Consider the following 12055-nt stretch of genomic DNA (forward strand, 5'->3'; position numbering starts at 1 on the left):
GGTCTCTCGGGGTCTTGGGGAGCCGGCACTTACCCAAGGCCTGAGCATAGCCTCCTCCCTAGCAGAGGGGTCCCTGCTGGGCACCCCCAGGGCCTATTTGGGTCCTAGAGGACAGGCCTACCACCCGTGAGTCTGGGGCTACATGCTCACAAGGAGTGCCCCGTGACCTGTCTGATCCCACAGATGTAGGATGCACGTGGGGACAGTACAGCCACTTAAACACACAGGTTTTGGGGTTTTTGTGTCTTTAATCATTCAATTTAATTTTAAGTTCACTTTCACTACGTGGATGAGATGGGTACATATCACACTAGGCTTCCACTACGAGAGAGCTGCCACTGCAGAAAGGAATCCAGCCCTCCGTTCTCTTTCCGCTTCCCTTTCTGAGTGGGACAAGTGGGACAACTGGGTTCCAATCCTGGCTTGTCACTCCCCTGGGGGCTGTGTGGGTGGGGACGAGGACAGTGGCATGGGTCACTACTTCCCTATTGTGGGGGATCAGTATCCACTGCGCTCTCTGGCTTGCCCTGGGAGTCCATTGGCGGTGTTCCTGTAGGTTTCTGCAGGATGGAAGCCGGTGGAGGGTGGGGGGCTGCAAGCCACCTGGTTTCTGAAGTGCTGGCTCTGTCCCCTCATGCTTTCCACCCAGAGGATGGTCAGCAAGGACCCTGCCTTCAGTACTCCGCTACGGCTGGATACCCCCCATGTCCAGCAGGCGACAGTCCTCAAAAGCTGGTGCTGGGAATCTGTGAGATTCCCCCTAGGCTGAGGGAGGAGATGGAACCCAGTCCAGGAAGGCTTGGCAGGAGAGGCCTGGAGCCAGAGGGGGCCATGGGTCAAGAATGTCAAGGATGGACTAGGCAGGAAGGTGCTCGGGGAACCCTGCCCCCCAACATCTGAATCTGCAGGCAGCTGGTCGCTGACTCCCCCTGCTGTTTGCTCCCGGGGGCACTGGTGACTGCCACTCACACCTAGCTACACCTGTCCAGAGGTGAGCCTGAAACCTGCGTGGCCCGGAGCATCACGGGAGCATCTTTCTACCAGGGTGAGGGCCCGGGAAGGGGCAAGGACTCCAAAGGGCTCTAAAGGTGGGGTCCTCCAAGGGTCTGTAATGCCCCGGCGGTGGGGGGGGAGCGGTGATGGAGGAGGGCACCCCTGGGAGTGTCAGGGCACCCCCAACCCGCGAGTCCAGGGTAGCTTGCTCATGGGTCCCTGGTGGGGAATGCCCACTCCCCTGAAGACTCGGCCAGGCCACATCCCCCCCAGCCCACTCCAACCACAGGCAATGACTGCAGCCTCCCAGGCCAGCCCAAGCCTCCAACTGCAAGCCAGGTGGTCTCAGAGGACCCCCACCCACCAATTCCAAACATTCCACTGCACAGGTGGCTCCCATGGCTGGCCATAGTGACAGGCTGACCTGGCCACACACCGCCCAGTCACCCTTCTTTCTCCACCCCCACCCGTGTGCTCAGCCCCTCCCCCAGAAGGACTTGCAGGTGGTGTGGGGGCTGTGGGCAGGGGGCTGGCTCAGGAGATGTGCCCTAAGTGACAAGGTGTTCGCAGGACAAGCCAGCATAAGGACCCACGTGTTCCTGCTACCACCACTGGATTTATTGAGGCTGTCACCACATCTGCTAAGAGGGCCACCAAGAGGGGGCCTGGCCAGTGCCTGGCCTGTGCCTGAACTGAGGGACCGTGCCACGCCCTGGTGGCTCCTGGAGGGCGCGCCTGTGGAGAGCGACATGCCACGAGGACTGGGCAGCTCAGAGCGGAAAGAGAAGCAGGAGCTGGGAGTGCAGGGGAGGAGGGAGCAGGAACAAGAGTTGCATCTAGACAAAGTGGGACAAGACGAAACCAGAGCCCGCGTGTGTGGACGTCTCCTCTCAGGATCCAGGCGCCTGCGGCCCGCAGCCCCTTAGCCGGACATCTCCTCCCGCTGCCCCTTGTTCCTGCGCACTTCGGCGGCGTGCAGCTCCTGCGGGCACGGGGGGGGGGGAGCCCCCACAGCAGGCCTCAGGGACCCTCCGAGGTGCAGGAGAAGCCACCGAGGAGGACACCTTGCCCAAGACGAGGCCCGCAGCACCCCCGTCCCAAGTGTGCCCTGAGTGGCGCTGGCCCTCGCTGCCACACGGGTTGCTCCCCAACCAGAGAGAGCTGGGACTCGGGACGTCCTGGGGTTTGCAGGCTCCAGGGTACCCCCCCGGGGGGCAGAAGCAGGGGCCACTCCTAGGGGGCTCCCGCCTCACTCTGGGCTGTCTCCGGGCAGGGCGGGGAGCAGCGGGGCTGCGGAGCGCTGGGAAGGGGCCGCGGGGGAGGAGGGGGCTCCTGGGGCTTCCCTGGCCCCGGCCCTAAGGCGGCTCCTCCCTCCTGTGGCTCGGACCCCATGCGCGTCCTTGGGGGCCGGGGCTGTGGGCGCCGAGTCCCCTGCGCGCCGCCCCCCCGCCCCCGGCTGCTGGGCTTCCCGGGGTCCCCCGCCCGGCCCGGCCCGCGCACCTTCTCCCGCAGCCGCTCGCGCAGCGCCGCCAGGTGCGCCTCGCGGATCTCCTTGCTGAGCTCCATCTTGTGGTTGAGCTTCTCCTCCGCCAGGCGGCTGAAGTTGTTGTTGTCCTCCAGCGCTTTGTGCAGCACCTCGCGCTCGTGCTCGCGCCGCTCCGCCAGCTGCTTCAGCACCTGCGCCTCCTGCGTCTGGGGGGGGGGGGGCAGGTGAGCGCCGCCCCCCGCCCGGCCCGAGCTGGGGGGCCGAGGGCTTGGGCCCGCCGAGACCCGGCGCGGGGAGCTCAGCCCCAGACAGGCCCGGAGCCGCGGGGGGCCCCAGCAACGCGGGCCTTGGCTCCCGCCGCCTCCGGGCAGCTGCGCTGATTCAAAACCTCCGGGCTGTCGTGGAGCCCGCACCGTGCCCTCCGACGGCTGCGCCCCGAGCGCCAAGTAGGTGCTTGGTAGGCCCGGGCTCTGGGCCCCTAAGGGGCGGCGCCGTGCAAAGGCCCCCAGGGCTGCGGACACCCGGGCTGCTGGTCCCCACCGTCCAGCCCTTCTGGGGCGGGGACTGCCTGGTGGCCCGCAGAGAGCTGAGGGGCGCGGGCCGCCGAGCCCACCCACGTGTGGTCGCTGCTGGCCACCCCCCGCAGGCCCAGGTCCCCAGGTGTCACGGGGACATGCTCTAAGGGACTTGGAGCCAGACTGCACTCGTGTGTGTGTGTGTGTGTGTGTGTGTGTGTGTGTGTGTTTCCGGCTCCGTGGGGCTGGTGTGAGGGGAAGAGGCACTTCTCCCAGGGCCCAGAGCTCCCAGCAGGCCTGGGCTTTCGGTCCCCAACACATGGGGGAGTCCCCTTCTTCCCCCTTCCCTCCCCTGGAGAGGGATGCCAGCCCAGGCTCGAGTCCCAGGGCCCCCTGCTGGCCATGCCCATGGACACCCCGTTCACCTCCCTGTCCCATTCTCATCTTCCAAGAGGAGAGCAGGGAACCACGAGACCCTCTCCATCCCCCCACAGCCCCCCACCCCAGCCAACAGCCAAGAGGCGGCTTGGAACACTCTGTGCTTCAGGGACCCATGTGTCCACCCTCATCGGGACCTGGGGGCAGAGGTGGGCTCCTCACCTTCCTTCGCTCCTCAGCAGCCTCCAGCCGCTTCTGCAGCTCCTCCAGGGAGGTGTCCTTCCTCTTGGGGGGAGAGGAGAGCACTGGGCTCTCGGGGGACAGGTCAGAAGGGGACTTGAGGATGACCTCGAAGCTCTGGCCAGAGGCCCTCTTGTCCAGCTGCTTCACCTCCATGTCTGCAAGACCACACGGGGGCTCAGGCTCTGAGGGGACACCTTCCCAGCTCCTGCCCAAATCCAGGGCCGCGGGAGGGGGCGCGGCTGCTCACGTGGGACTCCTTGAGCTCCCAGGGCCACCTCCCACCCGAGGCCGGCTCTCCGGACGCCAGCTGAGCCGAGGTGCGGGGAGGTGGGCCGGAGAGGCCGCGGGAGCAGGGAGCAAGGGGAGGAGAAGGAGGGCGCCCACCAAGTGGGGCACTCACCCCCATACTGGTAGATGGTGTTGGGGTGCGGCTGTGAGTAGAAGCAGGAGCAGATGAGCGACAGCACCGACAGCTCCTTCATCTTCTCCTTGTAGGCTGTGGGCGTGAGGCCAGCAGTGAGGGCGCCGGGCGCCGCCGTCCTTCCTCCCCGGCACCCCCCACGCTGCGTCTCTCTGGAAGCCTATTCTCTTGCCCCCTACACCTCTCCTCTTCCCGCCTGAAGCTGACCAGAAGGGGGCCTGGTCTGTCCCTGGGCGCACCCCCCGTGGGCTGTCCTGTGTTCTGCGTTCTTCGCTTAGTATCCGCCTTCTTCCTCCTTTTCTTTCTAGGCATTTCTGCCTCTTTCCTCTCTGTGGCTGTGTTTTATCCGTCTCCGTTCATCCTCCTTCCTGACTCCTTCTGTCTCTCTCTTTCCGTCTCCGTGAGTCTTTGTCACTGTGTATTTCCGAGTAGCCCTCCTTCCTCCCCTTCCCCTCTCACAGGTATTAACCACCATACTCCTGCCTGGGCCAGCACAGACGTGGAGCTTCTGCAGGCAGCACCTTCTTGGCTTGTACATGTGGGTGGAGCCCTCAGACTTCCTCCTGTGTGCGCCCCCCTCCCCTGTTTACCCCATGACCCAGCTGAGACCCCGAGATCACCAGGCCGGGGCTCCCCGTCGGGCTCCAGCCAGATGCGGGGAGTTGTCTGCTCAGTACCAGAGCCGGCCCTCTGGCCTTGCAGAGCCCGTGCCCACCCAGAAGAGGAGCTGAGCTCGTCCGCTGAGGCCCTGCGCCCTGGCAGGTGAAGGGGAGGAGCCCACTGCCAGATGGAAATAATTGAGTTCTTTGTGACCTATTCGTGACAAGCTAGGCCCCACGGTAGACATGCTGGCCCGGTGTCTCACTAGTGCTTAACAATCTTCGAGCCCAAGACTGTCCCCCTGCTCCACTGAGATGATAGTGGGCCCTGGTGGCTAGGGTGACTTGCCCAGAGCTCCTCAAGTGCAATCCCAGGTGGTCCGTGTCCTTTCCACCACTCTAGCAGATCCCAAAGACTAGGAGGCTCAGAGACCCATCCTCCCCCCTCCCTAGCTGGAGAAGCTGGTGCAGGTCTCCAGAGAGGGGGTCTGGCTTCCATGAAGTGATATTCCAAGGAGCACAGATGAATTTGGACAAAGGGTTTAGATGAACAAGAAACTTCCTGATCAAATTTCACACCGGACAGTGTCTTAAAATTGAGTTAATGTGAGGTCGGGAAAAGTGTTGGTATAGAAACAGGACACGGGACAGAAATTATCAGGCTCTTGTCTGAGGGAACAGCTTGTGGTGAGCAGGGTTTTCCCACAACCACCGCAGAGAACTTTGTCATTTGATCTAAATGTCCTGATGACCCGGGTCCTCCTAGAGAGAGCCCCAGAGACTCTACAGGGAGCACGAAGGAATCCCGGGCAGGCAGCAAGGAGAGACTTTAAGGGGTGTGGAGGGGAAGCAGGGCTAGGATGTGCATGTTGGCCATTGGCTTCAGGAGGCTGGGAGGCAGGGGGGCCATGGACACAGGCCTCAAAGGGGATTTTGGCTTGACTTGTCAGTTTTATTTTTCACAGGCATAATCTATTTGTGCATTACTTGTGCTGTTAAAAGTTAACTTTAAAAAGTAGGCAGAGGAGTACGTCACACTACATGGCTGGGGAGTTAGAGCGTATAAGACGAGGCAAGGCCAGCTCTTCAGAAGCAGTGGCCCGGGAGACATTTGGGCATTGGGAAGGCTGGGGAAATAGCCGGGCCCCTGCTCAGAGGGAGGCTCAGGAGGGGAACGTACTTGGATCTCGGGAGAGGCCACGAAGGAAGGGGCTGGTCTAACCCTGCCACCACCCGCCTCCTGGCAACAGGCACTGCCTCTCCCACCCTCCAGGTAGTCTTTCCTCACCACACGCGGGAACCCCCAAATGAGTTTAGCACATAGGCGGGGAGCTTGGGGCCTCACAGCTGCTCAAGCTCCTCTCGGCCTTGAGAGGAAGTGTTCCCAGGAAGACGAGCATTTATTACAGAGGAAGAACACGTTTACAGACAAATATTGGGGCAGCTCCCTTCTGAATAACTGTCACCCCTCAGCAGGAAGGGAGGCTGGGCAGCTGAGAGCACTGCACTGCTAGGATAGAGGGGAGAAGGATGGGGGGTGTGCTGGAGACTGAAGTCAGAGCTCTCGGAGCCCTGGGGGGCCAGTGTCCAACCAGGAAAGGGGAGGACTGTGTCCCGCGGCTGGTAATAGGGATGCAGCTTAGTGCCTGACGGTCACAGAGATTCTCCAGCTTTGTTTCTCCCAGGCTGATGGCCCACGAGGAGCTTCCTTCCCAGAAGACTCATCTGAAGGAGCCTTGTGGGAAGGGGCACCCCTAGAAGGGGGCTTGGGAGGGAGGTTTGCTCTGTGGTCTGGCTGCGAGTCGGAAGGGACTGGGCAGCAGGTGGGGAAATTGGCCAATTTGTAGAGCTGGGGCTGGAGAGCAGGGCTGGGCCCAGCAGCTCAGAACAGCAGTGACACCTGTGTCCTCAGAGCTGCAGGGGCTTGAAGGCCATGTCTCCCTGCAGAGGGGAGAGGTCGAGGCCCAGACCCTTCTAGGCACCTCACCACAGACAGCTGGGATGTGTTTCTCCACATCACCAGCCAGGACTCGTCTCTTCCTTCCCATCACTCACTTCAGGGAGTCACTAAAAACAAGTCTCTGCCATGAGCTGCATTGCTTTCATCTCCTTCCTTTTCATAGTAAATGTGAAGTATGCAAAAAAAAAAAATGCACGATGGCCTTTGGATGTTTAGGTCCTAGATGAGCAAGAGTTAGAAGGCACCAGGTCAGCCTACAGCGGCACAGAAACCATAATGGCAGCACTCATGAGGTGAGTCCCAAGTAACCCTTAAGACCAGCCGACAGAAACCCTTGTCGGATTCATTTCTACCGAGGGAAGAGAGAGAGGGGGAGGGAGAGTGAGTCCCAGACAGCAAGGAGCCCACCCAGAGTCACAGCACGACAGCATGGGAGCCTGGTCAGGACTCCCAGCCTCCGACTGCACCTTCCTGGTGGGAGCCTCACGGCGGTGAGGAGGGGGCGCCTATCCAGACCTGGGAGGGCAGAGTGCCCACAGATGCCCACACCCCTAAAAGGGTCCCGAAGGCTGCTAATTGCTTCCTGACAGATGGAGCGGATTGCTACTCGGGCCGCCCTCTCACTAGTCAAAGTCAGAAGCAGGACTCTCCAGCAGATTCACCTTCCTCTGGGCAGGAAACTCTGGGAAATGAGGCTGCAAGAGTCATACGGCCCGGCATGGACTGGGCTCCCGCCTCTTGCCAGGCACTAGGCCAAGCACCTTTCCTGAAGTACCCTGTTCATCCCCCAAAACAAGCCCAGGAGAGGCGCTGTCACTATCACCCCCATCCGGATGAGGCCCTGAGGGTTTAGGTCGTGTGTGCGAGCCCTCTCAGCTCCACAGAGTTGCAGAAGGAGAGAAACATGAGCACGAGTCTACAAAAGTGTGTGAAGAGCCGAGTGGGAAGGCTACCAGACCCGGCCACCTCCCCAGGAGTCCCACCAGCACAGCCGTCAGCAGGCGCTCAAGGGAAAGGTGGAGCCACGGCTCTTCAGCCAGCAGAGGAAGAGAACGCTGAGGTCCACCTTGTGCCGACGACAAGGTCATCAGACAAGACTCTTCAAGACGAGATGAAGCCCGCCAGCGAGCTGGGGCAGACAGGCCACGAGGCAGGGAAGGTCAGTGGCTGCTCCAACCAGGGAGGCCTTTTAACAGACAAGCCCCTGGGATTCACTCCAACTGATTTTGGCCACAACTGACGTGCCCACGCAGCCAGTTCCGGGCCAGGCCCCCCGCCTGTCAAACCTCGATGGAGGTGAGCACAGCCGTGTACACGTGTGGGCTGCACTGATGACGACACGGGAGGCCCAGCCCTGTGACTCTGGCCAGGGGCACTTCTCCAGCTGGCACATCGCACATCTATGAGGCGGTGGCCGTGCTGGACAAAACTGATGGCGCTTTGCTTTCCCTCTTCACGCCAGCAGCAACGTGGACATCCAGAAAAACCCTGGGACGAAGCGTGGGTCGGCAGTGCTCCAAAGCCTGGCGATGGAGACTGGGCTGGCGTCAGGGGGCCGGGAGGTCAGAGCCTGCGCTCCCACCCCCGGGGGCCATCGCCAGGGCAGCTTTGGCTCTGTCCCTTCGCCACCTACCCTGTCTGCCTGTCTGTCAGGCAGGAATAAAGCCTACTGAGGAGGGTTTTTACGGAAGAGGTGAAGTAAGAGAAAAGGCTGAGAGCATCTCCCACCCATGCTCGTTGTCTCCCACTGGGGCACGATCCTGAGCCAGGGCCCCAAGCCCTGCCTTGATGGGGGCACTGGGGTGGCACTCTGGCCGTGAGAAGGACAGACCACCCTCCGACCCTGCCCAAAGCTGAGCTGAATATCTCCGAGGAGATCAACCAGAGAGCAGGGGGCAGGTGAAGGCCCGGGTGCAGGAGGGGTGTGCTCAGTGACACACGTGGTCAGGTGCCACCTGGGGCCTGAGAGGCTGGACACGGCACACGTGAGAGTGGAGCTCGCCAAAGCGTGTGTTCCCCCTGGAGGGGACCAGGCTGGCTGGGGAGAGGGGACCCCCAAGAGGGAGGGGAGGGGAGGGGGTGTTGGGAGTGGAGCTTCGGGTCCAGGGGGAGAAGGGGCGTTGCTGGGGGGAGCTGCTGCCCGGACGTCCCCGGAGGCCGAGGGCGCAGAGATGAAGTGGGTCCTGGGGCGGCCAGACAGGGCAGGGTGCGCCCGGGGAGCGAGCCCTCCCGGCCAGGGTGGCGGCAGCCCCGCAGGCGCCAGGAACTGCTGGGCCCCGCGATGGCGGTGGCGGTGGCGGTGGCGGTGGCGCAGGCCGGGAGGGAGGGGGTCGCGGCCTCGGGCGGCGGATCCGCAGCCGGGGAGGCGGGGCGGCGCGCGGAGGAGGGGCGGCCCGGGGGGAGGCTTGGAAGCGGCCGCGGCCCCTCCTCCCCCAGCCCCGCTGCGCCAAGGGCGGCGGCTGGCTGGACCCCGGGCCGGGCGGCGGCGGAGGGGCGGCGGAGGGGCGGCGGCTGGGCTGGGCTGGGCTCTCCTCCCCCGCCTTCCCGCAGCGCCCTCCAGCCCCCGGAGCCGCGGAGGCCGGCAGCTCCCGCCGGGCCCCCCTGCCGCCCCCTCCCTCGGCCAGGGCCGCCAGGGGCCGCGCCCCCCCCCCCGCCCACCCAGCCGCGCGCCTCCAAACCCGCCCTCACCCCGGGGGCTCTAAGGCGCGGCCCCCGCCCTGGGGCGCCCGGTGCTCGCAGCCCCGGCAGAGCGCGGGCCGGGGGCGGGGGGGAGCCGCCCGGGGAGTCGCGCCCCGCGCCCCGCGCCTACCGGACAGGGTGCTGGCCATGGTGCTGGCGGCGCGGGCTGCGGAGGCCGGGAGGCGCGGGCGGCGGCTGGAGCTGCAGTCGGCGAATGCTGCAGTGCCGGGGAGGGGAGGGGAGGGGAGGGAGCAGGGAGGGCGGGAGGCGGGCGCAGAGCGAGGAGAGCCAGCGCCTGGCTGGCTGTGGCAGGGGCTCGCAGCCGTCAGAGGGAGGGGACGGTGGGAGGGGAGCGCCCAGCTGGGCCCGGGGGTGGGGTGCTGCGGCCGGGGCCCATCCACCCACTGCTTACCCCTTAGACCCCCCTGCTGCCCCAACTGGGCTTTGTGCGGGCTTGGAGGCAGGGTGGGCGGGGCGGGAGAGGAGGGGGTCCCCACATCAGGGTGGGGCTGGGGAGCCCGCCTGGCCGGGAGGCGCCTTCCGTGTGCCCAGGCCCGTGCTGAGAGCGCGTCACAGACAGTGGGGGTCGGGATGGGTCGGGAAGGCCTCCGAGGAGCATCCCGGAGGGCGAGTCGGTTCTGAGGCAGAAAAGAGGGTCAACGGCAGGGGTGGCGAGGCCTAGAACAAAGCCCTGGGAGCCAGCTGGAGAGGAGAACAACCCCAGCTGACACCCCACTTGCCGTGCGGCTGGGACCCAGTTTCTGACTTCTTCATACGTCTGTTTCTCAAGTGTAAGAGGTGACAACAATGCCGGTGTCCAGATGATGGAGAAGAGGGGTGCACTTGGTCACGTGTGGGGCCACGCCTCCCCTCCTCTCTGGGCATAGGGTTCTGGTTGATACCTGCAAAGGGAGAGCCTGGCAGAGGCGGTGGGCCCCTTGCTGCAAGGGCCATCTCGTCTCCCTTTGGGCCCGGGAAGCCGTATGGATGGAGTGTCATTCCCATTTGAGGGGTGAAGCCACGGAGGTCAAGAGAAGCACTTGCTCCACAACCGAGTAGGTCCTAAGGCCAGGAATCAGACCGTGGAAAGCCTCGGGAGCCTGTGGAGAGGTGAGGCAGGCTCAGAAAGGGGACGGGCCGGGACAGACCGAAGGGTCGGGGGCAGCCCGCAGGCCCGGCAGACGTGAATACAGGCACACCTCCAGGTGCACACATGGCAAGTGTGGGACGGGTTAACGTGTCCTGTGGTCCACAGTGTACCCCACAGGGCCCACAAGAGCAGGCTCTCCATTCAGCTTTGTTGACTTGGCCAAGATCTCTGCGCCTGCTGGGCGGGGCTGGTCACCGCCCGCCTTGGGCCCGTTTCCTCTCATCTTTTGCGATTAGGTTCAGATGTGGCATCGCCAGTTATCATTTCTAGCGGGCTGGGCAGTCCCACAGAGGACGTGCGACCGGACAGCTTGTGCGCTGGCTGTGGTTTGGGCCCAGGGGCCCCGAGCCTGTGGGTCCTGCCTTGCTTTGCCTGGGCCTCCGGGAGCACCAAGGCCTCTGCTCTTAGAAGACGCGGGGGTGGAAATGAAGAGCAGGACTCAGGGCTCTGAGCCCCGGGGCTGCTGGCTTTAGGCGGTCTGCTCCCCACCGGCCCTGGACCCCATAAGGAGAGAATTTTTTTTATTTTATTAATTAATTAATTAATTATAGTCACAGAGAGAGAGAGAGGCAGAGACACAGAAGGAGGCAGAAGCAGGCTCCATGCACCGGGAGCCCCACGTGGGACTCGATCCCAGGACCCAGGATCACGCCCTGGGCCGAAGGCAGGGATCCCATAAGGGATCCCATAAGGAGGGATTTATCTGAGAGGCCGTTGGGAGGACAAACCTGTCCACGCCTGAGCTGGACTGGAGCGGGTGGGACAGTCCTCTCCCCGCCAGCGGCCCCCAGGCCCCCCAAGCACGAGGCCTCCGGGCAGGGACGTCACGGGGCCCACCCGCAGCTCCGGGGGCGGCGTTGCCAGGCGGCTGCGGGCTGCGGGCTGCGGGCCGCGGGCTGGCAGCTCCCCAGAGGCGGCTTCCTCCCGGCGCCCTTCGGACCATGCTGGGGCGTCCGAACAGCTACGCCCAAGGGGTGGGCAGGCCCCGGGCCCACGTGACCCCCCGCGGACGCGGGTGCGGACACCGCCGGGCAGGCGGGGAAGAGCCCCGAGGCGCCCCAGGATGGGGCGGGGCAGTCCCACGAGCCCGGGCAACGCAGGGGCGCGGCCGCGGAGGGCGCTGGAAGGCGGGCGCCGGCGGACGGCGGGGCGGGGGAGGCCGGAAGCACACCACCCCGGTGGACGCGCGGGGCCCCAGGCTCAGGGCGGGGCCGGAACCCAGCGCGCGGACCCTCCACCGCGGGACGGTTTCCGCCCGGAGCCACGCCCTGCGGACCGGAACTGGGAGCGGAAGTGCAGGGCGTCCGGAGGCGGCCGAGCGCCTTAGCCCGCGGGGTCCGGACCGGCCGACGGCGGCCGCGACGCGGTGGCGGGGCCTCGGCTGACCTGGGGCAGATCCTGGGGGCCCCCCGGCCGCGGAAGGCTGTCCGCGGAGACGAGTGAGTGGCCGGCCGCAGAGACCCCGGCACCGGCGCCCCGAGCCGCACGCGCCTCCGGGAACTGCAGCTCCCAGCAGGCCCCGCGCCGCCCGGCCCGCGCGGGTCTGTGCCGCGCTGCATTCTGGGGCCGGTGGTTTTCCTGCGCTCGGGGGCGGGGCCTCGGGGGCGGGGCGGGGCCTCGGGGGCGGGGCC

General features: G+C 64.9%; 2 protein-coding genes across 11 annotated transcripts in view; one reads left to right on the forward strand and one right to left on the reverse strand.

The window, feature by feature from the left end:
* Nucleotides 1-1589: 1589 nt before the first annotated feature.
* On the reverse strand, nt 1590-10374 carry STMN3 (stathmin 3). Of its 2 annotated transcripts, none has more exons than XM_072801780.1 (5): nt 10177-10374; nt 4016-4111; nt 3595-3770; nt 2494-2685; nt 1590-1975 (listed from the first exon to the last, which is right to left on the reverse strand). In XM_072801780.1, exons 1-5 carry the CDS (start codon nt 10277-10279, stop codon nt 1916-1918), a joined length of 627 nt encoding a protein of 208 aa, XP_072657881.1. In that variant the 5' UTR covers nt 10280-10374; the 3' UTR covers nt 1590-1915. The 2 variants fall into 2 exon arrangements, with proteins under 2 accessions (XP_072657881.1, XP_072657882.1); XM_072801781.1 differs by lacking the exon at nt 10177-10374 and adding an exon at nt 9405-9556.
* Nucleotides 10375-11704: 1330 nt separating this feature from the next.
* The window catches only part of RTEL1 (regulator of telomere elongation helicase 1), a 28779-nt gene continuing 28428 nt past the window's right edge, over nt 11705-12055 (forward strand). For 8 of the 9 annotated variants that reach the window (XM_072801759.1, XM_072801762.1, XM_072801768.1 and 5 more), the window contains exon 1: nt 11705-11863. The gene's annotated coding sequence lies outside the window, so the exon portion shown is untranslated. Of the gene's footprint in view, nt 11966-12055 lie in introns of all 9 variants that reach the window. The other variant, XM_072801761.1, reaches the window with a different exon arrangement.

The sequence above is a fragment of the Canis lupus genome, chromosome 26, assembly GCF_048164855.1.
Source record: "Canis lupus baileyi chromosome 26, mCanLup2.hap1, whole genome shotgun sequence".
In the NCBI taxonomy this organism is placed as follows: Eukaryota; Metazoa; Chordata; class Mammalia; order Carnivora; family Canidae; genus Canis; species Canis lupus.

Excerpts from the sequence above, each read along its gene's own strand:
- STMN3 (XM_072801780.1), bottom strand. The coding sequence starts at position 10,279 with ATGGGAATGACACTCCATCCATACGGCTTCCCGGGCCCAAAGGGAGAC. Across the intron at positions 3,771-4,015 it reads CACCATCTACCAGTATGGGG|ACATGGAGGTGAAGCAGCTG; the intron begins GTGAGTGCCCCA and ends GTGGTCTTGCAG. Across the intron at positions 1,976-2,493 it reads GCGAGCGGCTGCGGGAGAAG|GAGCTGCACGCCGCCGAAGT; the intron begins GTGCGCGGGCCG and ends CCGTGCCCGCAG.